This window comes from Salvelinus alpinus, chromosome 11, assembly GCF_045679555.1.
Source record: "Salvelinus alpinus chromosome 11, SLU_Salpinus.1, whole genome shotgun sequence".
Lineage (NCBI taxonomy): Eukaryota > Metazoa > Chordata > Actinopteri > Salmoniformes > Salmonidae > Salvelinus > Salvelinus alpinus.
Window position 1 is genome coordinate 29,159,618 of NC_092096.1, and position 27,709 is coordinate 29,187,326.

Below are 27,709 nucleotides of genomic sequence, written 5' to 3' on the forward strand. Positions count from 1 at the left end.
TTAGGGAAAAATATTTTTCATTAAAATGTGTGTATTTCAAAAGTGGATGATCACAGCCATGTAACATTGTGGAACAGAGGCACCCATTGCCTCCTCACACCACAAAACAAGAGCCCCAAAAAGACAAATTGTTCAGTCTTTTATTTAAAAACTATAAACAGTCACCAAAGTAAATAAAGCCAATCTAACAGACTGTTATGTCTATGTATAATAGCACATCCTACTGACACTGCAGAAATGAGGATGGGTGGGCTGCCCCGCTCGGACGCTAACAGGCAGTCATTAATGTTACACAACACACCATAGAGAGGATAGTCTGAGGACGTGAGCCGGAATGTGGCATGGTATTAAGAATGAAAAAATAGTACAATAAAACGCCACACTATATTAACATAGAAAAAAAGTAGTGAAGAAAATATACCTGCACATAAAGCAAAGAACACAGGAGAAAACCTGTATAAAACTCCATGTATTTAAACCAATTTACAAATACAAAAAAAAAAAAAATGTACGCGCACTGTGCTCGTACACTGACAAACGTTTACAGTGGATACATGTTGGGGGTGAGGGGTGAGAGAATACCTTCAATATTATTTTCTTCTACAAAATGACATGAGATATATTATTCCATACTCTTTCAGCCAGCAAAATGAGTTCTACAAGGTATTATAATACAAAAAAAGTCAGTTCCACAAAAAAAAACTGTTTTTCCCCCTTAACTTTACAGCATCAGTACCTTTGCAGAAGTATTTACAGGTTTTAAGTACATTCATCCACTGCTGAGTATAGAATCACATTAGATACAAGTAACCAGGGATCATTAAAAAAAAAGAAACTTAGATTCTACCAAAGTAATGCTTCTATTACTCCACAGAGCAAGTTCCCCAGTGGCTGTATCGGCATGAGAGGATTTTCTTTATATATATATATTCACAAATATTTACAAGATTCTTTTCATTAATTGTAATGGTATTCATTTCAATAATAAATAAGTGAAAATATATTGACTCAAGTAAGAAAACCACGCTACCAAGTTGTAAAGAAAAACAATCGAGCCAGTCTCCTGCAGCTGTGTCTCCCTCCCCCATCTCTAGCCACTCTCCTCCCTCCGCAAAGCAAAACTCCTCAACGTACTGCCGCTCCTATTCAAATAAGTTCTCTGCAAACAGTCCCAGGATTACAAAAATGTGCTCGTATTTAGGGTTTCATTAGTGGAGTCCCTCAGGGCAGCAGTCTAGAGCTCCCCCTCTTGGGCGGCTGGTGGAAGACCCTGTGGCAGTTTGTTTTGTGAAGGAGATGGGGGGGATTTGAGCACAGTGGGGTGAGGGAGGGGAGTCCGAAGGGCATGGTCTGGTGTTGCCCACCTGTGTGCCCCATTGTCATGACACCCCTGAAGGATGGTTCTCCTATTTTTGGGGGTGGGGTTGCCCTTGTGAACTCAAGCTTGGAGAGAGCGAGTCAGTTCATAAAGGCATTTGGCGAGCGTTGTGGAGACCTCCATGTTACTGAGTGCCAGCACAGAGAGGTGACTCTCATGCCTCTTCACCAACCTGAGAAGACAAGACAGGAAGCTGTCATTACATACTCTCCATCAAACAGTAAATAAACATAGGTTTAATTGATTATGATTCATCACGCCGATCAAACACAGCACGAGGATTCCTCAGAAGACCCTTCTGTAGTTGTGAATGTATACAAAAAAAAAAGTTCTTACTTTCGACCGCAGTCTGAATACTTGGCGATGTTCTTTAGCGTTAAGGCAGCAGTTAGTCGTATGTGTTTGGTCATTGGTCCCTCTTTTTCATCCTAAGGAAAAGGATTGTGAAATTCATCAGTTACAAGATACATTGACAACAAAAGATTTCCAAGTGGGAATATATGATAAATATGGAGTAGTCAAGGACTGCAATGATTAACATCTTAAAACTTATTTCCACGTATACAATCATACAATTCTGTCAAATGTCAGCCAGACACCTTCATTGTAAACAAACAGCTAAGCTCAACCATACTCACAGTGAAGTCCCTGAACACCAGGTTCCGAGAGCCTCTGCGTAGTGCCATAAGGGCTGCGCTCGGATGATTGACAATAGCTTTCTGTGCTCGCGGTGCTGGAGTGCTGCTTGCCACTGCCTGAGGCCTGTGGAACAATGCAAAAGAGTCTGCCACACATAGCGCATTCTAGCATCACCAGAATGGACATTAGCACTAGCATGCTAAGCTAACCAGAGGGTACATACTTGGAAGTTTTCTGATTGGAGTCCTGCGTCTGTGTCGGTTCCTGCTCCAGTTTTAGTGCGGCCAATAGGGCATCCCGAGAACAATGCTTATCCTACAGGAAGAAAATAGGATAATTGTCAGTAAAAAGCCACAAACATGGACTGATAGATTGAGAAGGTGTAGTCTTACCTGTAAATGGGTTATGAAGGACAGTCTCTGTCGGGGGAAAGGTTCACATCCCTCCCAGAGGCACTGGCCTGGGTACAGCTCCTTGCCACCATGCTGCGTGGCTGCATGGTAGAACACCCTAGACGGCGTCTCAAACCACCTGGAAGAACAACACGGATAACAATGGGACAGTCAATGAACAGACCACTTAGACTCAATTCTGATATTTTTTCCACTAATTGGTCTTTTGATCAAACAGCTCTGAAAAAGATCTGATGTGATTGATCAAAAGACCATTTAGTGGAAAAAATACCAGAATTGAGCTGCCTGTCTAAACGCAGTTTTAGTTAGCCATGATATAAACACACCTTTCCCAACACAGGACTTCTTTAAGTAGGTCAAGTCAATATGGACAGAGATTGACTCACCGTTTACAGGACTGCCACAGACACTTGAAGTTCTGTCCCGCTTTCCTGGTCTGTTCTGGGGGTGCCACCATGGCTTGTGGCCCAGAAAGGGGGGTGTTGGGGCTGGAGCTGCCAGCCTGCACAGGCTGAGCCACTGTTGGCGGAAGCTGCATAAAACCAGGCAAAGCTTTATCAGACCAAATAAACAAGTGATATTTTGTGTTGTATGATTGTTTTACTATTTCCCAAATAAAACAAGTCCAAAACATTTTTTTGTATTTCTTTTACCTTTTTAAAATATTTGACAAGATAAATTAAGCTAATTTTGAAGAATTACATTTAGATTTTAGCCTAGCTACCCTCTGCTTACAATAAATATGATACAATAAATATGAATAACCTACAATTTGCTTATTAGTTATTCAGAAATGAATTAAACAAAAATATGAACAAAGAGTTTGAATAAATTATTCAAGGTCCTAGAACCTGAAGACTTTCATCATTAATTTTGTTTCATGCAAGTAATTTGCTTGTAAAATGAACAACTAAGCCTTGAATTGCTATACGATGACATGAAAGATCACACACACCTGCCAATCCAATAAGTGCAATATAAAACAAGTCAGTCTGTATAAATCATTAAATGGCCTCTAACCCTACTCATCACAATGCAGTTGATTTTCCCAAATAACAGCAACAGAAAAGCCTTGTAGTTGCATGTGATGGATAGCACTCTCCCACCTACAACTACACATTTAAGGACTTGACCGATTGTCCTTTGGATAAGTAGGTCAGATTTTTTGTCCAAAAGCTCAAGCCCCCCCAGATCCACTTTCCAAAATAAAATGCATGACTACCTTTTTTACCATAGAGAATCAGACAAATGTAGGCTACACTCTGCCAATAGGCTTCTTTGCATATTCAAGCCGGTCTCAAATTACAACACTGCCCCTTTAAGGCTCTCCTGGAGATTGGTTGGCCACCCTTGGTAGCCTATAAAATATGGCAACATTACAATTACAACCAAACACTTCTCCTTTATAAAATAATTCCCCCCAGGGCTTGAAATTAAGGACTTCCCGTCATCCCTGGAACGACAAAAAATATGTCTACGGTTCATAACAGACTTGGGGACGACAGATCCCGAATTCATACAACCACCGCACATGAACTCTTTAAAAAGCAATGAGGCTGATGCGTCAGATCAAACTATTTAGCATAAAATTTTGATAACGTTTTATTTCTTCATGCTATAAACTCAATGCGCACATGGCTGTAGGCTATGCACAAATGTTCCAAAATACAATTAGCAGGAAAACATTGTTCTCCAAAGCACGCCGCATGCGCGAGCAGTTTCATGTGACAGAGATGAAAATATGTTAGAAATACAGGGGAGATCTAAAGATACATCAACTTTAATCTTGATGGTTGTACAGTCGTCTCAAATAAAACTGAAGGACCTCGGCGTTACTCTGGACCCTGATCTCTTTTGACGAACATATCAAGACCGTTTCAAGGACAGCTCTTTTCCATCTACGTAACATTGCAAAAATCCAAAACTTTCTGTCCAAAAATGATGCAGAAATTAATCCATGCTTTTGTCACTTCTAGGTTAGACTACTGCAATGCTCTACTTTCCGGCTACCCGGATAAAGCACTAAAGAAAACTTCAGTTAAAACTAAACACAGCTGCTAGAATCTTGACTAGAACCAAAACATTTGATCATATTACTCCAATGCTAGCCTCTCTACACTGGCTTCCTGTTAAGGCAAGGGCTGATTTAAAGGTTTTACTGCTAACCTACAAAGCATTACATGGGCTTGCTCCTACCCATCTTTCCGATTTGGTCCTGCCGTACATACCTACACTACGGTCACAAGACGCAGGCCTCCTTACTGTCCCTAGAATTTCTAAGCAAACAGCTGGAGGCAGGGCTTTCTCCTATAGAGCTCAATTTTTATGGAATGGCCTGCCTACCCATGTGAGAGAGACAGACAGACTCGGTCTCAACCTTTAAGTCTTTATTGAAGACTCATCTCATTAGTAGGTCCTATGATTGCGTGTGAAGGTAACCGGAAAGGCACTGGAGCAACGAACCACCCTTGCTGTCGCTGCCTGGCCGGTTCCCCTCTCTCCACTGGGATTCTCTGCCTCTAACCCTATTACAGGGGCTGAGTCACTGGCTTACTGGTGCTCTTCCATGCCGTCCCTAGGAAGGGTGCGTCACTTGAGTGGGTTGAGTCAATGACGTGATCTTCCTGTCTGGGTTGGCGCCCCCCTTAGGTTGTGCCGTGGCGGAGATCTTTGTGGGCCATACTCAGTCTTGTCTCAGGATGGTAAGTTGGTGGATGAAGATATCCCTCTAGTGGTGTGGGGGCTGTGCTTTGGCAAAGTGGGTGGGGTTATATCCATCCTGTTTGGCCCTGTCCGGGGGTATCGTCGGATGGGCCACAGTGTCTCCCGACCCCTCCTGTCTCAAACTATTGCAGCATAAATACTGGAGGCTGTGTGTCGGGGGGCTAGGATCAGTCTGTTATATCTGGAGTATTTCTTCTGTGTGAATTTAAGTGCATATTTTCTCTTTCTATCTACCTCTCCACCTGAGCCCTAGGACCATGCCTCAGGACTACCTGGCCTGATGACTCCTTGCTGTCCCCAGTCCACCTGGCCGTGCTGCTGCTCCAGTTTCAACTGTTCTGCCTGCGTCTATGGAACCCTGACCTGTTCACTGGACGTGTTACCTGTCCCAGACCTGCTGTTTTCAACTCTCTAGAGACAGCAGGAGCGGTAGAGATACTCAATGATCGGCTATGAAAAGCCAACTGACATTTACTCCTGAGGTGTTGACCTGTTGCACCCTCTACAACCACTGATTATTATTTGACCCTGCTGGTCATCTATGAACATTTGAACATCTTGGCCATGTTCTGTTATGATCTCCAGCCAGAAGAGGACTGGCCACCCCTCATAGCATGGTTCCTCTCTAGGTTCTGGCCCTTCCAGGGAGTTTTTCCTAGCCACCGTGCTTCTACACCTGCATTGCTTGCCATTTGGGGTTTAGGCTGGGGTTCTGTACAGCACTTTGTGACATCAGCTGATGTAAGAAGAGCTTTATAAATAATTTTGATTTGATCAACTAGCATGGGTTACTAATATGACTAGGATTATGCTTGGATACTGTGAAACAAGGTAAGAAATGCATCATAAAATGACAAAACACCCAGGTTTCAAACAATTACGTTTATGGATCAAGATAATGAACCTCATGTTCATTATCTCCAGCACAAAACCAGTGTCAACATATGTGAAAACACTGCATTTATACGTTTGTAGGGAAAAAAAACTAAAGTAAAAAAGTTCTACTAGATTACATTAACAGTGATTTTCAAACACAGATTCACAGTGATGTGGGGAGCAAGAAAACACCTCCCTTTGGCTAAAAACGCATTGCAGGTTGACATACATTTTTTAAAACTTTTAATCTTACCCTGTGATGTCACAGAGAAGCATTTATTTAGGACTTTTCTTCTCATCTTTGTAACCACAGATTGTAGAAACGTGTTGTTTTCACACATGTATACACTGGAAATTATGAATGAGGTCAAAAAGTGGTGGAATTGCCCTTAAAATAGCTTCAAAATGCAGACGCCTCCACTCAGATTCAAGGTGGGTGATGTGCGGTGCGCAGCAGACCGGTCTTGTGACCATTTGATCTGAACGAACCGTGCCTTGAGTATGTCGAATCAAGCCTTTAGACGTTAATGATCCTTCATTATATTTGTCAAACATGACTGGTGTTCAGCCTGTATTTATGTAATTTAAAGTCTCATTCAAGTTTGGCTACATTTTCTAATGCCTCCCTCATGTCAGCATCGGTTTGGACGTGAGGCTGTAGCCAACATGCATATCATCTATACTTTGACATGTAGGCTTTTTTATTAATGTACATAAAAAATAGATTTGAATATTATTCCAATGTTGACCTCTGATCCAATTCTGATCTGAGTAATTGTTTGATGTGAAAAAAAGTGTTTTATTACTCGTCTGAACTTCAATCTACATTCTTCTTGTCCAAGCATTGTTTTTATTTGTCCCAGACAAGAGAACAAGCGTTAATGTCGAGCCCTGCATTTTATGTTTGTGAAGAAAAACTGAGTCACATGTTTTACCAGCAGGGCAAGAATGCCAATGATCCAATGAAGTATTCAAGATAAGTCAGCAATCTAATGAGCTTGCTAGCCAACTAGTTGACACGGCTTGCAAAACTGGGACAAGAAACAAATTGTTGAGCTATGTGAAACTCACCGTAGAGCTGGTTGCCTGTATGGTCGAGCAGTTCCTCTGCTGCGTGGCATTCCCCATTGCTACTTTGGCTACTGTGCTTGGGTCGGCTCCAGCAGGAACGGCCACCATGGTGGCACTGCAGCCCGCCTTGTTGGGGTCGCTGATGGTGATGATCCTCACTCCCACCTTACAGGGAATCCCAGACACCCCCTTGTCCTCCTCTGCCGGCCTCTTGAGTGCACGGCTCTCGCCACTCAAACCATTGGCCGGCAGGGTCCCTGGCCCCGTGGAGCCCTGGGAGTTTACAGTGACAGTGGGAAACAGCTGCTGCCTGAAAGCAGGAAAAGTGTAGTTAGGCCCCGTCCCCATAGGTCCGTTAGGGAAGGGGCCTGTTGCCTGAGGCCCATTGGCAAGGCGCTCTGCCTGCTCAGCTTTGGCAGTATCCTGCTGGGGGACAGAGGGCTCCTGGGGAGCCCCATGCAGTTTCTGAGGAGGACCCACCTCCCCGTTCCCCAAGTGTTTGGAAGCGATGTGATTTGGAATGTTTTTGCTTAAGTGGGCACCGGTGGAGGCGTCCCCTCTCTCAAAGTCACAGACCCCATTGACAAGAGCCTTTTTGGGGTCGAGGTGTCCCTCCTGTGGGTTAGCCGGGCCAGAGGGCTGCTTCCCGTTGGTGGGGCAGCTCTCGCTGGCCGGTCCATTGACGCAGGCCCCCTGGCTGTTCCCTGAGTGGTATGGAGGTAGACTGGAGTCCATGCACTTCCTCCCATTAAGCAGCTTGGCCCCTGGAGCATCAGCCCCTGCCAGGTCTCCGTTGCTGGTTTTGGTGCCAGCCCCATCGGCTAGAGAGGAGTTCTCCATCACCTCGATCTTGCGTTCGTGGATGTGCAGACCCGTGGCATCCTTGGCCTCCTCCTCCTTCTGGCAGATTATCTTGTCCCCCCTGAAGGGCGGTGGTGGCCCGTGGAGGGTGTTGCCTGTCTGGACCGCTGGCAGGCCTGGTGCAGCGGCTCCTTGGCTGATCTGGGCGGCGGCTGCAGAGGCTGAAGTGGTGAAGCCTGTATTGGGCACCACAGTGAAGGTGACCTGGCCACCAGGAGCCTGACCCTGGATGATGGTGGCGGGGCTGCTGGTGGAGATGAGCTGCACCGTCTGGAGAGGGCCCCCTGGGGACTGAAGCTGGCTGGGGACCAGCTGTACATTGAGCTGCTGGGGCTGAGGCTGGCCCTGTGAGGCCACCTGGTAGAGCACCTGTGGGCTGGGGGAACGCTGCGTGCTACTAGGGGGAGGCACCTGGGGCGCGGGCAGGATGAGTTTGCCGCCCGGCGTGGAGGGCCGCTTTGGAAGCAGTAACTGTTTGATCAGGCTGGACTCTGTGGAGGTAGGCTGGGGGGGCGGCTGCTGCTGAGGCAGGGGTTGGGACTGAATCTGAAACTGCTGCTGGGGGTGAAACTGCTGCTGGGGGTTCAATTGCTGTGGTTGCCGTTTGACCGACAGCATCTGACTGACAGAAGCAGAGCCCTGCATTGGGATCTGGGTGTTGGAAGGAGAGGGCAGGCCCTGGGGCAGAGGAGCGATAATTGGAGGGCAGGGTGGGGGGTTGGAAGGAGTGGGAGGCTGTCCTGCCAGTTGGATGGCCTGGCCACCAGACATGGTGGAGGGGTTGGCCAGAACGATCTGATGGATAGCCGGGGCATAGGCCTGGTTCTGCTGGGGGTTGGGGCTGACAATGACCACGCTGGACTGCTGCTGCTGGTTATGAGTGGATGTGGGCGGTCCGCTGGCCTGCGAGGGTGCAGGCTTGGGGGCGATGTTCTGGAAAGTGACGCGGGAACCCTGGGCGTTGGACACGCCGGCGATGGTGAACACCTGGCCCCCGCCCACCTGGAAGTTTTGCAGCGAGGAGCAGGGGGCAGACACGGCGGCGTAGTGCGGGGGGGCAGAGAACACAGCCGTCTCCTGCTGGGGGCCCTGGGAGAGGGCCTGGGGTACTGAGGAGGAGGGAGTGTGCGGCAGGGGCGGCCGCTGGGCGATGGGCACCCCCTGAACCCGCGCCGTGAAGATGTGGCCCTGCTGTACCTGTTGGAACAGTGTGACGGGGGTCCCAGTAGGCGCCATGACCTGTTGATGGTGGAGCTGTTGGGCCATGTTGGGGCTGTGGTTCTGGACCACCTGGCCAGAGGTGGGGATGGAGCTCTGGACCATGGCCGTCTTGAGGATATCCCCTGACTTGGCCTGCTGAGCTGAGTGGGGGTGCTGATGTGGTGAGGCCTGGGGGTGAAGGGGGAGCCGAGGAACAGTCTGAGCCACTTGGGGGTGAGGTACACCATCCTGCATGGTGGAGGCCACCTGTGGCGCTGCCGGGTTAGCAGTAAGGCTGGGGACTGGATGCCGGGCAAACCCAGGATGCCCAGAGACAAAGTGTAAACACAGAGAGAGATACAACAAAGAACACATTAGAATCATTGACTGAGGTCCACTTCGCACAACTGCAAAGTATGTCTCACCATACTCCAAGACAACATGTATAGCAACTATGTCTGACGTTTGTTGTGATAACAATCAAGGTAGGTGGAAACTTGAATTTTAATGCCACTAACTACAAAAATGTAGTAAGTTGTACAGTGAGTTTACCTGACGGGGATGCCTGTGGGTCGACAGGGACGTCGTGTTTGGGCCCTGGTGTGGGGCTAGCCTGCTGCTGGTAGTACAGCTGGATGGGCAGTGGGATGGCCCTCCGTTTGACCCCCACCACATGTATGTGTGCCTGCGCATTGGGCTTGGTGTCCTCCAGCCGCTTCACTGTGTGGTTTGGGAAGATGGTCCTACAAAATGAGAGAGAGACACGGCGTGAGTGTAGTCGACACTAAAACCTTGTCAATCATGTTTCTCAAAGTCATTGAATTTGGACCACTGTATTGTAACTTGTCCATAGGGTGATTTCTTGGTTGAAAACATAACATGAATACATGGCTTCCAGCACCACAATTGGGAGAGAAAAAAAAGGGGGAAAAGCTGTAAAAACTTCTAGTTGTGTGTTCTCTAAATGATGACAGTTTTCAATGAAATCGATTGATTTAATATTGGATTATGCCAACCAACCGTAGACATTTGAGGAAGCCTTGGGAGGCCAGGATGCCAGCGCGTCCCATCTTGCTGCAGGTGGTGAGGTACTCCGAGTACATCTCTGAGCGCAACACGGAGCTCTCGCCGCTCACCTCGAAGTGGGCGTTCAGCCTGGTGGAGACAAAGGGACTCAGAATGTATCTATAAGCTACTCAGGGGTCAATTTTGACCAGCAAGCTGACTGCTTGACCTGAGAACCACTGTTCAACTTACAGAGAAACTGAGGAGCTAAGAGGTGTCAGGTAGAGAGCATGACTATGAGAGGGTGTGTGTGTGAGAGAGGGACTCACCACTGCACTGTAAACTTCTCCCCATCTAGCTCAACAATACCAGGAGGGGGAGGAGTGGACTGGACAGGGACTCTTGCTGCTAAAGTGAGAGATTACATAATTAGTGAGTCTAATTTGATCAACTTACAAAAGTTTTTGAATAAACCTATTCTCTATGCTGAAAACACCTTTGTTCTGATGTGATACTGAACTGTCAAATCTGCAGAACAGTGTTGGGCGATGTTGTACATGGTGTGTTTAGTGTGCTGTTCCTCATTTTGCCCACTAGGGAGCAGCGACAGTACTGTACAAGCAGACTGCTGTGTTTACCCTAGCTTGAATTATTCCTAGCACCTCATGCCAACGTCAACTTTAGCTGATTGATTGCATACAACACGGGTTTACACCATTTAGCCTGATCATCGTCTCTAACGTACACGACAAGAAGCAAGGCTACACAGAGCTGAGCCTATAATCGCAGGCCATTGTCTCAGTTCCTTTATACCATATGCCTAATTATTGCCCTCACACGGCTTCTTCTGAATTCTTATTTTATGTACAACATGAATATAACCTGGCTTAGTTTAATTCCAATGTGCATCTGAAGATCAGGGGACAGGGTTTAAGTGTTAAGATGCTCACCTGGGATGGGTGCGCCCTGCAGCGGAGCGGGCAGCTGTTCTACAAGCTGCGGCCGCACTTCGGCCACCTGGCTCTGCCCAGCAGCCTGGTGCTCCATCAGCCTCACAGCCGTCAGAGCATCCGGACCAAAAGTGTGCAGGTCCACTGACACCAGCCGCACCAGCAGATCTGCCCAGGGAGACAGAAATATACAGTTTAATAACATGTCTAAATTGTTGCATGACAGTTATTTTTGATTTCCCAATTCTGAAAATCATTGAATTTCCAATTCCTCCAAGAGACGACGAATATCTTCTGCGGAACGAGTTTGATTGTCAATTAATGCAGCTTGGTTGCTGTGCCATGCTAAGAGACTATACTTAATCAAACAATACCCAAACACTCGATTAGCCAAGTTGTTAATGCTATACTTACACTTTATCTCAGTTAGATGGTTCTCCAGCCCCTCCATTCTGTCTTGGTTGTTTATACTACTACATGTATCCTCAATCCTGACTAGTGTCTAGGTTACTGGTACCCTGGTTAGGGCTAGGTTGTTGGTATCTCACCTATGCTCCTGTCTACAGAGGCGATCTTGCTGCAGGGGATCTCCCCCAGCTGGGCCAGCAGGTAGAGGACCTCCAGGGAGGACATGAGGAGCATGAGGTCAGGCAGCGACAGCAGGCCGATCACCTCCCGGTACGACTCCTGGTCCACGTACTCACAGATCAGCACGCTGTTGTCCTCCGCCTTGCTCAGATTACCCAGGATCTCCATGGCTGAGGGGAGGAGGAACAAATGGTCAGGCTCTGGGAAAATCTACACTTTGACCTTTATCACAATTCATGCTTACTGTTGTTACGTAAAGACATGAAGTCGCTTTCACATTAAAAAGGACCATGATATAAAAATATATCTGACATTTGTAATAAAAAGACCCAGACACTGACAAAGATAAAGTACGGGCTCTGACACTCACCCCTCATCTTCAGGAACCTGTCCCTTGACATCAAGCATTTGGTGATGGTGTGAAACATTAGGTGGGTTGTTCGAAAGTCAACAGGATCTAACTGAAGCTATTGGGAGAGAAAACAGACATTAACTCATAGAATCATCAATAACACAAATGCTCTGGAACAGCTACAGCCATGTCTAACATTATACTGAATAGTACTAATTAATGTAATGAAATAGCTCAATACTGCACAAAATATTAACTTTCAGAACATAAATATAGCAGTAAAAACACCTCACCTCTGCGGCCACGTTGCCGAGTGTATCCAACCCCAGCTGCCGTAGGGAGATGAAGTGGCAGTGGGCGCACAGTAAGAGGAACCGCAGACAGGTGCGGTTAGCAGCAAGCAGTTTGACGTTGGCCTCCTCGAAGGAGAGGTTGCGGAGGATGACTCCCACCTGCAGGACCCGCTGACCCTCGATGTCGCCGATGCCTAGGTTGCGTGGAGGATGGAAGAGGGCGCCCCAGCGCTCGTCCCCCGACATAGTGTCTGTCACTGGAAGAAGAGCAGAGAGAATAGTGAATGTCTGATCCACCAAGGACATCATGTCAGAGCAATGGCCTTATAAGTATTTTTTGTAAGAGAAATCTTCAAATACTTTATTACACAAAAAGTTCACAAAACAATGTCGAAATATTTATTTGCCGTAATATTTTTCCCATTGTTGTAAAATTAATATTTTATTGTGCAATGGGTCTTTAAAATTTGGTCTGTCAGCATAAACTGTTTACCTTGTGTCAGGCTGGTCTTGTCCCAGATGAGGTCCCTGACTTCAGAATCCTCTACCACATCCTTCCAGAACTGTAGAATCATATTCACAGATTATTGTTGGAATACTGACTGCTGAAAAGATGCATAGGCTATAAAAAACAAGAGCAGTTAAGGCTGATGTACTCCCGCGAGGCCAGACATCACACCGTATTTCACTAAGATCCCTGAACGGCTGGAGGCGAGGTAACTATTTTTTTTCTCCCTCTGACCAAAAGCCTTGTAAATTACAAACCTATAGCATACATATATAGTGAGTCTTTCAGTCAAATCTACCTTCATGAAGTCCCGGGAGGTTTGCTCCTTCCAGTCCATCCCAAATACAAAGGAGAAGCTGCCTAGTGCTGCAAATTCACAAGAGTACCGTTAGAGAGAACATTCCAACCCTTACATTCTGAGACAGAAGGTACTTTCACACCTGAGGGATCACAAAAAAAAAAAAAGGTTCTGCCATGGCAGTGCCTTGAAAAGGAATGCAGTGTTCACATTTTGTTGTGCTCAAGCCTGGATTTTTGCATTTTGCTTCAAACTCTAAATTAACAAGTTTACCAAGGAGGTAATAACTCATCTAGTGTCCATACAGGCAAATGAAAGGGAATAAACAACTTTCTCCCCATTTCCACTTTGCCCAAAAAGGGAAACTGAGCACAGTAGTGCGAGTGTCTCAACAGTTCCCTCACCAAGTTCCCACGGTAAACAAAGATTACAAAAAACATCCATACATCTCTAATTACTGTCCTGAAAAAAAAAATTTGGGATACTAATGAAGAATATTTAAAGGTGCTGAAGACGTACAGTCATCGAAGACGCCTGCATGTGCCAGCAGCAGCGTGATGAGTTTGGGGTCTTTCTCCAGCTGCATGGAATGCTTGCTCTCGTTGGAGAGGAGAGTGCAAACATTGATTGCGAAGTCCACTTCATTGGGCAAGCCCGACAGGAGAGAGAGCACCAGTTTGTTATAGTCGCATGGGGGCGTGAACTCCATGGACAGTCCATAGCTTTGGCGGAGATAGTCTGGGGACAAAAAACAACCACAAATCCAGTTGTAATTTCAAAATGAATGTAAAGAAAGCCTGCTGAAAACATACAAAAATATTACAATGTTGTGCTATAAAGACCTTAAGAAATGATGATTTATGAGTTTATTTAGCCTGTTCAGAAAAATGATTGCAACTGCATGCACTGGGACACCTGCCTGATAATGAATATGCATTCAAAAATAGGAAACAGTGATTTAAGTCACATGCAGGGGTGGAGTTAACAAGTGCAACTTCCTGAAGCCTCAGTCTCTTGGCATAACTTTGCTGGGATGGCAATGATTGTATGGCATATTTCAGTTATTTGAAATTGATTACAGTGCAATCAACGGGATATAAATAGCCAACTCCTCACAGCCGCCAGCTCTGCATCTGTTTCACACGTGTGTGTGTGTGTGTGTGTGTGTGTAGCTGTCAGGACTCCTGAACTAGAGCTACTTCACACACAGCGGGTATGGTGGTAATGCACCATCACACAGCACCATGGTAACACACTGTTGCAAATTGCCTGCATGCCTGGGGACATGACAACCTCAGTTCAGATACACTTTTACTGATGGGGGACTCTCAGGCCTGGGCAAGATTGGACAAAAATTATAATACAAAGTCAAGATTATTCAAACAATTATCTCAACAGCCATATGAGGGAGGAAATGAGCTTCTGGTGGCAGGGCTATGGTTTAAAGGCCCATATGTTTGTGCATAAACAAAAGGAGTATAAATGTAGCAGACCTAATACAGTAAGGAAGTATATTGCATCTCAGTTCTGAAACACACCATTCAACAGCTCAAAGACAAATCCTAGTACAACTCGTCAGTCTTGGTATATTAGCTACTTTCATCATACATTTTAAGATCTTGTTGTCTTGCTAACATCCTCCTCTGTTGAGGTTTCTTTACCCCCCCAAAAAATGGAGCAAGGAATGCTCAGCACCCACTTGGCCATTTCAAGCAACTGTATAACCGTATTACCATAAGCTCTCACTTTAAGGAGCAGGCTTTACCGTAGGAGCAGGCTTTACCGTAGGAGCAGGCTTTACCGTAGGAGCAGGCTTTACCGTAGGAGCAGGCTTTACCGTAGGAGCAGGCTTTACCGTAGGAGCAGGCTTTACCGTAGGAGCAGGCTTTACCGTAGGAGCAGGCTTTACCGTAGGAGCAGGCTAGCAGCACCATTATGACTAACTAAATTGCAACATTTGGAGAAGAGCTTCCAAATTCTATCTTGATGAATCTATGATTATGTTATGAGGTGCAATAAACTGTCTGAAAGGACCAAGAAAACAAGCCTGCAGTATATGCACATTCAGATGACTAACAAATGTGTGCTGTGAGTAGAGAGACTTAGTTGAGAGGAAGTTCAGTGCTGAAGGTAGCCATAATGTTGACTCCATTTGAGTCGTAAAGTTGACTCAAATTCAGAGTTGGCAGTGCTCTTCAACAGCCCCATCACTTGATACTTGAAGAAATGTACTTGAAGAAATATCCACCTTGATAAACTTGCACCAAGGTTGTCCTCTGACCTAAGACTACTTTTATTTATTTCACAGCATCCCAAAATCCACCAAAGGGTGGTCGCGATACCTCACAGTATGGATACAGTAGAGTATCGCAATATCATTTTTGCCGTTTTACATTGTTACTGTCACTATAATTGTTAAAGGTAACCTTGTTTATTAACGTTAGCTAACGCTAGTCAGGTGTACCTGCCCCACAACTCAGGTATTTATCATCCTACAGCTTTTTCTCCATCTTATTTCCCCCCCAAAAAAGTTGAGCCAACAACATGAGCACTTTAACCTCCACAACTAATTTTCTCATGGCTTTCTCTTGTCTCTCTGCAGCATACATACAGTATAGTGAGCATGTGTTTGGAACATCGAATCGCGATACATAAACAATCGCAATACATATCATATCGGCACCTAAGTATTGGGGCGGCAGGTAGCCTAGTGGTTAGAGCGTTGGGCAAGTAACCGAAAGGTCGCTAGATCGAATCCCTGAGCTGACAGGGTAAAAATCTGTCGTTCTGCCCCTGAACAAGGTAGTTAACCCACGGTTCCTAGGCCGTCATTGTAAATAAGAATTTGTTCTTAACTGACTTAAATAATAGGTAAAAAAAATAAAGATTGTGATATCGTATCGTGAGGTCCAATACGATATTATCACAGTACTTAGGTGCCGATTTGATATGTATTGCGATTCTCATGATTCTATGTGTATTGCGATCAGATACTGCGATTTGATGTTCCAAATATATTGCTCACCCTATGTCTGCTGCAGAGGGACAACAGAGAGCCATGAGAAAACTAGTTTTGATCAGTCAAGGAAATAAAATAGCTGAAAAGAAGATGAGAACAAGCCATCAAGGAAAAATACTGGAGTTCTGGGGCAGGTACAGCCAACTACCGCAAAATTAAAACGGCAATGTTTTCAAAACGATAAATCAAAAATAATATCCCAATATTTAACTATCTATTTTTCCCCCCCATCACTAGCAATTACCCAGCCCTACCTCACAGATGTGTCCAATAAAATCACTCTTCTCAAAGTGTAAATAAGAAACTTTGTTTTTAATCATACTTGCATTTGTTTGTTTCCTGGAATGTCACTGTTCTGAAATACCACTGTCCTTTTAAGAACTAGCTCGAAAGCAAGTCTTTTTTTTACATTTCCCCTTTATTTAACCAGGTAGGCTAGTTGAGAACAAGTTCTCATTTACAACTGCGACCTGGCCAAGATAAAGCAAAGCAGTACGACAGAAACAACAAAGAGTTACACATGGGATAAACAAACGTACAGTCAATAACACAATAGAAAATCTATATACAGCGTGTGCAAATGTAGTAAGATTAGAGAGGTAAAGCAATAAATAGGCCATAGAGGCAAAATAATTTAGCATTAACACTGGAATGATAGATGTGCAGATGATGTGCAAGTAGAGATACTGGTGTGCAAAGGAGCAAAAAAATAACAATATGGGGATGAGGTAGTTGGGTGGGCTATTTACAGATGGGCTGTGTACAGTTGCAATGATCAGTAAGCTGCTCAGATAGCTGATGTTTAAAGTTAGAGAGGGAGATATAAGACTCCAGCTTCAGTGATTTTTGCAATTCGTTCCAGTCATTGGCAGCAGAGAACTGGAAGGAAAGGCGGCCAAAGTAAGTGTTGGCTTTGGGGATGACCAGTGAAATATACCTGCTGGAGCGCGTGCTACCGTTGGGTGTTGCTATGGTGACCAGTGAGCTGAGATACGGCGTGACTTTACCAAGCAAAGACTTATAGATGACCTGGAGTCAGTGGGTTTGGCGATGAATATGAAGTGAGGGCCAGCCAACGAGAGCATACAAGTCGCAGTGGTGGGTAGTATATGGGGCTTAGGTGACAAAACGGATGGCACTGTGATAGCAAACTGGATGAAGTCTGAGTAGAGTGTTGGGGGCTATTTTGTAAATGACATCGCCGAAGTCAAGGATCGGTAGGATAGTCAGTTTTACGAGGGTATGTTTAGCAGCATAAGTGAAGGAGGCTGTGTTGCGAAATAGGAAGACGATTCTAGATTTAATTTTGGATTGGAGATGCTTAATGTGAGTCTGGAAGGAAAGTTTACAGTCTAACCAGACACCTAGGTATTTGTAGTTGTCCATATTCTAAGTCAGAACTGTCCAGAGTAGTGATGCTAGTCGGGCGGGTGCGGGCAGCGATCGGTTGAAGAGAATGCATTAAGTTTTCCTTGCATTTAAGAGCAGTTGGAGGCCACGGAAGGAATGTTGTATGGCATTGAAGCTCGTCTGGAGGTTTGTTAACACAATGTCCAAAGAAGGGCCGGAGGTATACAGAATGTATACAGAATATGGGGCCATCCCTTCAAGAATCTTTATTCTATTTCAAGTCGTAGCCCAACCAAGAAGATTTGGGCCGAACTTATGTAGGTAATTATTGCTTTGTGGTTGTTTGAAGACACTTTGTAAAAGAGGGAAAGCTTTACCTGATACAGTGTGTTGCTGGTAGTTGTAGGAGCAGGGGATTGCACCAATTGGAAGAGATGGTTTCGGGTTCCCAGGCTGCACCTCGTCATCATCCTCGCCGAAGTGATGGACTTTTTCATACTTTTCTAAATATCTGTAGACAAAAGAGAACTTAACGCTCAAAGGGTGACTGATCCAAGACCCCACCTATTCCCAAAATCTAATCTAAAATGGCCTCTATAGCAAATAATCCTGTTTCACCCAATCCTCAAATCTGCCTAACTAGGATAAGTCCTGCATCCTTAGACTGTGGCTAAACCACCAACTGTTGTGCCTCCAAATCCCCGATAACAAAACTGGACACCCTGGCACATTCCCACCATATAATTTGCCAATGGAGTTCTTTATGACAGCCACTCTGAGGAATTTGGTTAATGCTTGCAATCACACAAGTAAACTGGTAGGCTACACTCTGGCATATAAAGACTCACAAGCCTACTTCTGTGAACTCCTACCATTTTCAAAGTCCTCCTACAGACAACACTAATGTTGTCAGGCTATCTATGCCCACATCCTATTTCAACCCCAGCAACAAAGCAATTCCACTACTCAGTCGCTGCCGACTGGAACAAACTACAAACGAGGCTCACAACACAACCAATGTCTCTCGCCTACTTCTATCGACAGAGTGAATATGAAAGACTACACGACAAAGCATGAAATGAAAAATACTGCCAGAGGGGGATACAATCCAATCCAAGTTTGACATAGAGACCATCGGTTATGATTAAATAATTATGTTTACGCCTAGCTGACTCAAGAATCAAAAGACATGTGTTACACCATCTGCATGACAGTGCAAGTGTTTAAGCAGAGTACAAGTGATGAATCCTTTGTGCCCTATTGCTTAGGGCAAACTAGTTTATCAAGAGTTACAACCAATACCAGTCTTCCTTAATATGTTAATATTCAGCTCGGATGTGACACAGGTGAGGATGATATCTTACCACCAGCACAGACAAAATATTCTAGACACTGGGGTGATGTCTTCATTCAAATGACCACCCGCTCAGGTGGGGAGAGGTGCAGAAAAGTAGAGGGAGTTTTAATGAAACGAAAAGACTGATAGCTTCCTGCCGAAAGCCAAAAAAAAGTCTACAAAAAAACCTGCAAGGCCTTACTTGAGTTAATGTCTAACAAGTGTTGCAGCCGTCTCTCACATGTTTAGGTAGGGTGGGACCAACACATATACACATTGAATATTTGTTTACACAGACACATGCTGCAGTGGTGGCAGCAGGAAATACCTCACCAGTGGTAGCGTGGAAAGCCCTGGCTAAGCGCGGAGTGTGTGTGCTGCCATGAGTCAGAGTGAGAGCCCCATTCTGAACGGAGTCCCAGTACTGCTGCTGGTTCGCAGCGACCAAGGTAATCCCCCGTCCACGGCGCGTGACACACTGGACTATAAATACACCAACTCTCCGTTTGGAGAGGGGCCCCGGCTCTGCACAGCATCATCACACGCTTGTCTGGGCACGGGCAGAAGGGGAGGCTGCATGGTGGGGGGTTCTGTTGCAGCTGCTCATGTCTGCACTTCCCTTTTCATACATGGCTGGCAAAAAGCTCCCATTCTTCTGACAAGACAACTGCCAGTGTGCCACAGAAAAGCATCACAGAATTAAGAGGCCTTCTCATTTTATCAGTGTCTAATCAAGTTTACATATAAAAATCGTGTCATCGCAGGTGTCATACCATCAGCAGTTAAAGAACAAGCAATTAAGGTGGAACAGGGCTCTTACCTGTCATTTTTGTCCCCAGAAAAAGAAAATCTTAACAAGATTACCTTTTTTCAATTAACCTGAACGGCACACAAAAATGTAGGCAACTGAAGCCATAGATCTACCACTGCAAATGGTGACTGTTTGTAAACTGATGTAATTTAAGGTCGTCCGGATCATACAAGAGCTGATAGGACATAAGAGCAACCCTCTCAATAAAGGCTGCCTCAGTGAGTGTGTGTGTGTGTGTGTGTGTGTGTGTGTGAGAGAGAGCGAGAGAAAATTGGGTGCCCCCTGTTGGACAAGCACACAATCACATTGAGTAAACTGGCATTACTACTGTTCTATAAATAGGTGAATATATATTACTATACCTTGAAAATCAAATGCTTGCAGATTCATTTGAGCAGACAGAGACAACTTCTTAAACATGGGGGCATACAACAGGGACCAATGAGCAACACTAGAAATCCAGATTATATAGCCTAAAGCTACATCAATCCATAGGCTGGTTTTATTGCTGATAAAATAATAAATGGAAGCACTATATACAGACTACTACTGAGAGTGGGGGTGGGTGAAATCCAAGTACTCGGTTGAGGACAAGAAACTAGACTGGGGGAGACCATGGTAAACTACACTGAGAAGAAAGCTAACAACTACAATCAAGGTGGGAATCACAAAGGTAAAATAATGCCATTAGACAAAAAAGGAAACATTGAGCTCAAGACCAGGCTTAACATAACGAGAATGGTGGGTAAGTTTAATTTGTCAGCCCCCTAAATACATTTTCCGCTGGTGTAGTTTACTTGATGCAAAGTTATAGTCTGTCTCACTTTCAAACATTTCTTTGTGTGATCTGCAGAGAGCTTACCACAGTCAAAGAAAATTGTGACTGCATGCCCAATCCTAGACCAGTAGTAGTAGTAGTAGTGTTGCCTACCTCAGCTAGCTTTCGCTAGTCCCAACATCTCCAATCCCCACCTCTATGTACTGTTTTATCTGTGATTCAAAACCTCTCCAAGCTATTGTTGCTGACAAGGTTTTACAATTTCAAAAAAAGTCAAGAGAAAGGCATGGCAAGCAGATAACTACTGACAAAATAAGGGGGCATGCTGAGGGAGAGCAAGCTGTGGCCTCACGCAGTGGCGGAAAACCAGCACAAAACCCAAGCAAATGGCGCTTCACCTGTAATCAAATTGCAAACAAGCAGACTAGGTCCTACTTGTCAGTTAAGTCTTGTAATGTATGCCAGGCATTAGAAAAAGGATTTGGAGTAGGGAGAGCAGCTGTTCTTAGACAGTGGTTCCCGGGTGTACCTTCTTTATAGAGTGAACAACTTCTGCTGCCCATCATTCGCAGCAGTTTGTCCTATCGACCTAAGTGGGGAACTATGGAGTGATTCAACTTTAGTGGATTGTTATTGTTAGGCCTACATCTGATGATAGAAAACACCTATTCCAGATATTTATATTAGGGGGCGGTACGATACCAGCATCGCGATACTCAGTATTGTGGCAAGGAAACAGAACAGGAAGAGGATTTAACTTATTTAGGAAAACAGCCCAAAAGTTGGAAACAAACACCCTTATGTCATCCAGATTCTCATTTATACTTAACAAATATAAAAACGCAACATGCAACAATTTCACTGTTACAGTTCATATGAGGAAATCAGTCAATTGAAATAAATTCATTAGGCCCTAATCTATGAATTTCACATGACTGGGAATACAGATGTACGTCACATATACCTTTTTAAAAAAGTAGGGATTGAAGGTCGGAAAACCAGTCAGTACCTGGTGTGACCACCATTTGCCTCATGCAGTGTGACATCCCCTTTGCATAGAGTTGATCAGACTGCTGATTGTGGCCTGTGGAATGTTGTCCCACTCCTCTTCAATGGCTGTGCGAAGTTGCTGGATATTGGCGGGAACTGAAACACGCTGTCATAAACGTCGATCCAGAGCATCCCAAACATGCTCAAAGGGTGGTGACATGTCTGGTGAGTATGCAGACCATGGAAGAACTGGAACATTTTCAGCTTCCAGGAATTGTGTACAGATTCTTGAAACATGGGGCTGTGTATTATCATGCTAAAACATGAGGTGATGGAAGCGGATGAATGTCACGACAAATGGGCCTCAGGATCTCGTCATGATCTCTCTATGCATTCAAATTTTCATCGATAGAATGCAATTGCATTCATTGTGCGTAACTTATGCCTGCCCGTACCATAACCCCACCATGAGGTACTCTGTTCACAACGTTGACATCAGCAAACCGCTCACCTACGATGCCATACACGTATTCTGAGGCCAGTTGGAGACACTGCCCAAATCTCTAAAACGACTTTAGAGATAAGCCGCCTCGGCTTATGGTAGAGAAATTTCAACAGCTCTGGTGGACATTCCTGCAGTCAGCATGCCAAATGCACACTCCCTCATAACTTGAGACATCTGTGTTGTGTTGTGTGACAAAACGGCACATTTTAGAGTGGCCTTTTATTGTCCCGAGCACAAGGTGCACCTGTGTAATGAGTATGCTGTTTAAATAGCTTCTTAATATGCCACACCCATCAGCTGGATGGATTATCGTGGCAAAGGAGAAATGCTCACGAACAGGGATTTAACCAAATTTGTGCACAAAATGAGAGAGAGACGCTTTTTGTGCCTACGGAACATTTCTGGGATCTTTTATTTCAACTCATGAAACATGGGACCAACACTTTACATGTTGTGTTTATTTTTGTTCACTGTGTTTTCCAAGCTATAAAATTCACATACAGCAAGTTTTTTAAAGGACCAAAGAGATGTCTGCTTCGTGTTTCCATTTTTGCCATGCAAAAAATATCACGATAGTTGTATCGTCACAACCCTAATTTATGACACTGGTTTAGAAATCAAACTGACTTTTCATAAAAATTAACATGGTATAAACAGCTTGGGTTACACCAGGAAACTGTTGACCTTGTCAAAAAATAACATGCGTTTTCTGTAGCTCGCTGATACATGAGTTTTGCTACATCATTTTAGCACCCTCTATTTAGCATCAGAGAAAGACATACCCTGCTGTCCCCTGATATCTGTAACACCAGATCTATAAACGCTGTGGCCACGTTTCACCTTTGTTCAGGTGCCAAGGCTAATCTCACTAGCAAACGCTGTGTGAATGAGACAACTTGATTGTCTCCGACTTCACTTTTGCAAGAAAACAGCAAGGTAGTTCTAATCCAGCTCTTATTTTGACATGGGCATCACAGTGCTAACAACATCACGTTGGGTACAGTCTATTCACAAGCTGCATCTCAGTCTTAAGAGACATCCTCTCCTGAACTAAGGTTTTGCTCAGGTTCCCAGGTTGCAGGATTACTTACTATTTTCAATGATAAGTGCCTTGCCCTTGGCAATGTTCAATTTAAGTAGTGGTACAAGAAGACCAACAAGCAAACAAAGGACTCCCTACTTCCAATACATTTTTGACTATTCAGTGTTTGCCCTTAAGACCACGTTGTTATTGAGATACCCCTCCCAGCTAAACCAAAGGGCTCTTTGGTTCCAATAAGTTTCACCGTTACATGCTTGCTTGCCCTATAAGAGAGACCTGGCATTGGGCTACATCTCCCACTTAAACCAGTTTGAGTTGACGGTAGAAGGCGGTCTTAACCTGGCCAATTCAAATGTTGTTTGGTAAAGACACAGGAGTATGTTAAAATAAACCTATATATATAAGCTGTGAAAAAAACCTTCCAAGGAATAGAAGTTTGACCATTCTGGTCTACAACTACCATGTGATCCCAGTGGGGTGTGTCATGGTGTAATACACAGGAGAAGTTTAAGGGAGTGAGGTCAAATGCAGGCTTGAAATGGGTTAGAATATATGAAGCAAAATAAGCAATGCTTATTGGCAGCTCCCAACAGCTCCATCCAACCTGCTGTCAGTTAGGCTATTTACAGCTCTGTGTTTCAGTCAAATATTGTTTTACAGGGCTCTACTCTGACATTTTTTTATTTATTATTTACAAGGAGCACATGTGCACCTAAGTTGGAAAATGTAGCCAGGTGCAAACAAAGAAATTTAGGAGTGCAACAAAAAATATTTGAAGAAATAATGCTAGAATCCTTCGTTCTTCTCGGCACACTGGTGCTCCTAAATAAAATATCACAATACTTGTATCGCCACAACATATTTGCTGTCACGATACACATATGCGAGTAAAATAGTCACATTGTAGAGCCCTGCGTTAGGCTATATCATAAGTTAGCCTATGACTCTTCAAATGACAATTTGAAAGGGGGGAAAAAAGTCTCACTGGGTGCAGGCTTTTGTTCCCAGCCAAGCAGCAACACACCTGTTTCTTGGTTGAAGACCATTTAGGCCTTGTTCATTGGTAGAATCAGGTGTTGCAGCTGGGCTAGAACAGCCTGCACCCAACTTCACAGGGTGAAATTGCCTGCCCAATATCAAATCAGGAAGTTAATGTTCAAATACTTGAATTCAATAAACTCGTATAGGGTATCAAGTGTTACTATTGTTCATCTGATGCCAAGAATGAAATCCTTTGCTAAAAATGCTGGAATAACCAGCACCATTTGGAAACACTTCATTATTTTTTTTATTTTTTTTTATTATTTTTTTACCGTTATTTTACCAGGTAAGTTGACTGAGAACACGTTCTCATTTGCAGCAACGACCTGGGGAATAGTTACAGGGGAGAGGAGGGGGATGAATGAGCCAATTGTAAACTGGGGATTATTAGGTGACCGTGATGGTTGAGGGCCAGATTGGGAATTTAGCCAGGACACTGGGGTTAACACCCCTACTTTTACGATAAGTGCCATGGGATCTTTAATGACCTCAGAGAGTCAGGACACCCGTTTAACGTCCCATCCGAAAGACGGCACCCTACACAGAGCAGTGTCCCCAATCACTGCCCTGGGGCATTGGGATCTTTGTTTAGACCAGAGGAAAGAGTGCCTCCTACTGGCCCTCCAACACCACTTCCAGCAGCACCTGGTCTCTCATCCAGGGACTGACCAGGACCAACCCTGCTTAGCTTCAGAAGCAAGCCAGCAGTGGTATGCAGGGTGGTATGCATTACAATGCTTGGCCTATCATTGGCTCTGCATGTAGGGTCTATATAAAATCCAATGATGACTTAAGAGAGGAAGGCAATAACATCTTCAGGCCTATGCCGAGTTGTTCAAATTCATAAGCCATATCTGTAGGCAGGTATGACACTTAGGTAGAGTCTGTGTGAACCTTGTTTAGAATTTGACATGCCTACATGATTGGATACTTGCATACTATGTTGACCTACTGCTCTTTCAACCATTCCCAAACTGTGAAGGTGATTAATTCAACAAGATTATTAAAGATATGCTGCTTCAACTAACTGGCAAAGCAGGGTTATATAAGCAGCCTCCAGGTTAGACTGGTGAATGTGATCCTTCCTCTTAAAAGGATCTTGGCCGTGGCAATGATGGCAATATTTTGGAGGGAAAAGGAGACTTGAGTAGAGAAGCAGCTCCACACTGTCCACAGGCTTGCTGCTGGTGAAACATCTCCCCCGAGGGCAAAAGGTGCTTAGGGTAACGTGCTGTTGATTGCATAGTTATGGCAACGGCTAGCCTATTCAATGACAAATGACCAGCCAGCATTCAGTAACACACCAATCACGGACCATTTAAAAAGCATTCCCAGTTCATGTCCCTTACTAATAGCTTAAATCTACAAAGAGAAGATGTATGGCAGAATCCCCAGTAGTAAGACATGGCATATAAAAATATATATAAAATAGTGATCTGCATTAACCCACTAAAATGTACTAAATGTTACGTCAAAACATACTGTTATGAGGCATAAACATTGCAGCCAGTGTAAGGTCCAGTATAGTGTTTTGTTTTCTGTGTTCAACATCTTTAAAAACTGTCAGCGATGCTGGATTGTTGCATGGTCCTTTCCTGCTTCCAGCCTCTCACAATTTGTAAACATTTGCCACATGCTGTCTGAGTGTAGTAGCTAATGCAAGACCATGCCACTTACCGAAGGTAGTACTGTTTTAAAACAAATGCTGCGTTTGAACAACTCCTTGGGAAATTAAAATCTTCACCCAGCTCAGACCACTGATTTTTGTCAGAAACCTGTAAAGTAAATGAGGATGTTATTATACATTTTTCAATTAAGCAATATCAGGATGCATAAAATATGAATAAGACAGTCAAACAATCTGATTAGCATCTAATAAGATGTTAATGTTAGCTACTTTTGTTAGCTAGAACTGTGTATTTAATTCCATGTTTGCAAGCTATTTAGTTATCACCGCAAGCAACAACTCACAGCTAGCTACAGCTTGAACTGGATGGCTTACTTACTAGCTAGTGTTAGCAATCTGGCTAACATTACTTTTCTGGCAAGCCAAGCGTGCAGGCTAAATGTGGTAGCTACCAAAGCCCGAGACAATGATGACCCGCTTCAGCACAATGCTAGTAACAACGATGGAATGATGGCGAGCAGTCTTTATTTGAGTAATTGTTTTCACGTTTACAGTTTTCAATAAATAGGCCTGTGTGCGGCCTACATTGTCTTCAGCCATAGAGCCAAAGATGGCTAATGCGAATAACTAGCTTCCCCCAAATTATCGTAAAAAAAATCTAGTTGCACAAAATGTTACCTATCCCCCGCGTCGAATAGTTCTTCCTAGCCAGTGCTCTGTGCCGATAATCGATGTTAAACGTGCCCGCTAATTTTGAGTTGCTCTAACTGCACTCAGACTCCGAGCAGTGCAGCTACCGTACGGACTTTCAATTCAAACCATACACAACACAAGCCACCACATTGCATAGATGGCAAACTAGCACAAGGCCGACCGCAATCCTCTCTCTCCTACAGCCGTTTTAGTATGAAATAGCGCTTCATGGTGCCGAAAGAGAGTTCTCTAGCGGTTCACTGAAGACTTCACTGAAAACCGAGAGTGCGAAAATGCACTTTTAGTTGCACTCACCTTAGCAAATCCACCTAACGAAATGACTCTGATATAGAGAGCATTAAGATCCAGCTCTTTCCCACCCACGACAGGAATCTTCTTGAACGGCGATCTGAAGGAAAAAATCATTAAATACATGGAGAATAGTATTACTAATAGTTTGTAATCATCCATAGTCATATGTACATGATGTTTAAAGGTGTATTTAAACGCCCCATTCTCACCCTCTGCTTCGGTGAAATTGCCGCAGCTCGTCCAGGAAAGCCAGTCCTTTCCTTCGCTGATCTAGTAAATTTTTCCCCGTCGAATTTGCCATTGTTTTTGCATGTAAAAACGGTTCAAACCCCACTCACTCGCTTCCTAAGACACCAAGGATCCCATACTCCGCCGGCGCTCAGTCATTCGCGAAGCTGAGTGTTTAAAAAAGTTAAAGAAATAGCTAATAGCAAGAAGAGCGCCAGCTCGCTAATAAAGACTGATGCACAGCTACACACAGAAAACAAGCCGATTCAGTAAGTTGTAATAAACACTTAGCCAGAATAACGACCGATTTCAACGGCAAACTAAAACTGCCATTGTAAAATATGCTAAATTAAGTTTTGGTATCAAATGTGTTCGTTTGGAGTGGTTTGACAGTGTGTTACGGACGCGGCTCCAAGCAATCGCACACACTGTAGAGCGGCAGCGGGATCCAGTTCCAGACAAAAAGATCTGAGGCCTCGAGCTCGTACTGCCACGCAGCGCCCTCTACTAGAAACAACGGTATTGCACTGTCCAAAGCGGTTTATTGGAACAATAGACAGTGTTGTCTTTTTTAGAGCTCATCTGAAATTTACAAGACCCGTTCAAACAGAACAGAATTACTACTGTTCGTGGGGGAGGGGAGCCCTACTTTATTCTCAAAATTGGCTATATGTTGATCAATATTAGATGCAACTGACATGCAATTAATTTCCTAGTAGTGTAATGGTTTCATATAAATTGTAAAGTTTGGTGAAATGACTGCTTCCTCTGAATATTCTTAACTATTAGACTAATCATTACAGTTAATAAAGTCACCACAG

The 27,709-nt window shown here is 44.3% G+C and overlaps 1 protein-coding gene across 2 annotated transcripts; it reads right to left on the reverse strand.

Moving 5' to 3' along the window:
* Nucleotides 1-126: 126 nt before the first annotated feature.
* On the reverse strand, nucleotides 127-27,400 carry LOC139533883 (AT-rich interactive domain-containing protein 2-like). Of its 2 annotated transcripts, none has more exons than XM_071332347.1 (21): nucleotides 26,870-27,400; nucleotides 26,664-26,757; nucleotides 25,706-25,803; nucleotides 17,903-18,036; nucleotides 13,676-13,894; nucleotides 13,157-13,224; nucleotides 12,844-12,913; nucleotides 12,351-12,607; nucleotides 12,076-12,172; nucleotides 11,666-11,875; nucleotides 11,118-11,285; nucleotides 10,497-10,572; nucleotides 10,183-10,317; nucleotides 9,715-9,905; nucleotides 7,102-9,464; nucleotides 2,817-2,962; nucleotides 2,410-2,548; nucleotides 2,241-2,332; nucleotides 2,017-2,140; nucleotides 1,715-1,806; nucleotides 127-1,550 (listed from the first exon to the last, which is right to left on the reverse strand). In XM_071332347.1, exons 1-21 carry the CDS (start codon nucleotides 26,959-26,961, stop codon nucleotides 1,439-1,441), a joined length of 4,977 nt encoding a protein of 1,658 aa, XP_071188448.1. In that variant the 5' UTR covers nucleotides 26,962-27,400; the 3' UTR covers nucleotides 127-1,438. The 2 variants fall into 2 exon arrangements, with proteins under 2 accessions (XP_071188448.1, XP_071188446.1); XM_071332345.1 differs by having other exon boundaries at nucleotides 10,497-10,575.
* Between the last annotated feature and the right edge of the window lie 309 nt (nucleotides 27,401-27,709).

Coding starts and splice junctions, on each gene's coding strand:
- LOC139533883 (XM_071332345.1), bottom strand. CDS start 26,961: ATGGCAAATTCGACGGGGAAAAATTTACTAGATCAGCGAAGGAAAGGA. Junction 12,173..12,350: donor TCGGCAACGTGGCCGCAGAG/GTGAGGTGTTTT, acceptor CTCTCCCAATAG/CTTCAGTTAGATCCTGTTGA. Junction 9,906..10,182: donor GGCTTCCTCAAATGTCTACG/GTTGGTTGGCAT, acceptor CTCATTTTGTAG/GACCATCTTCCCAAACCACA.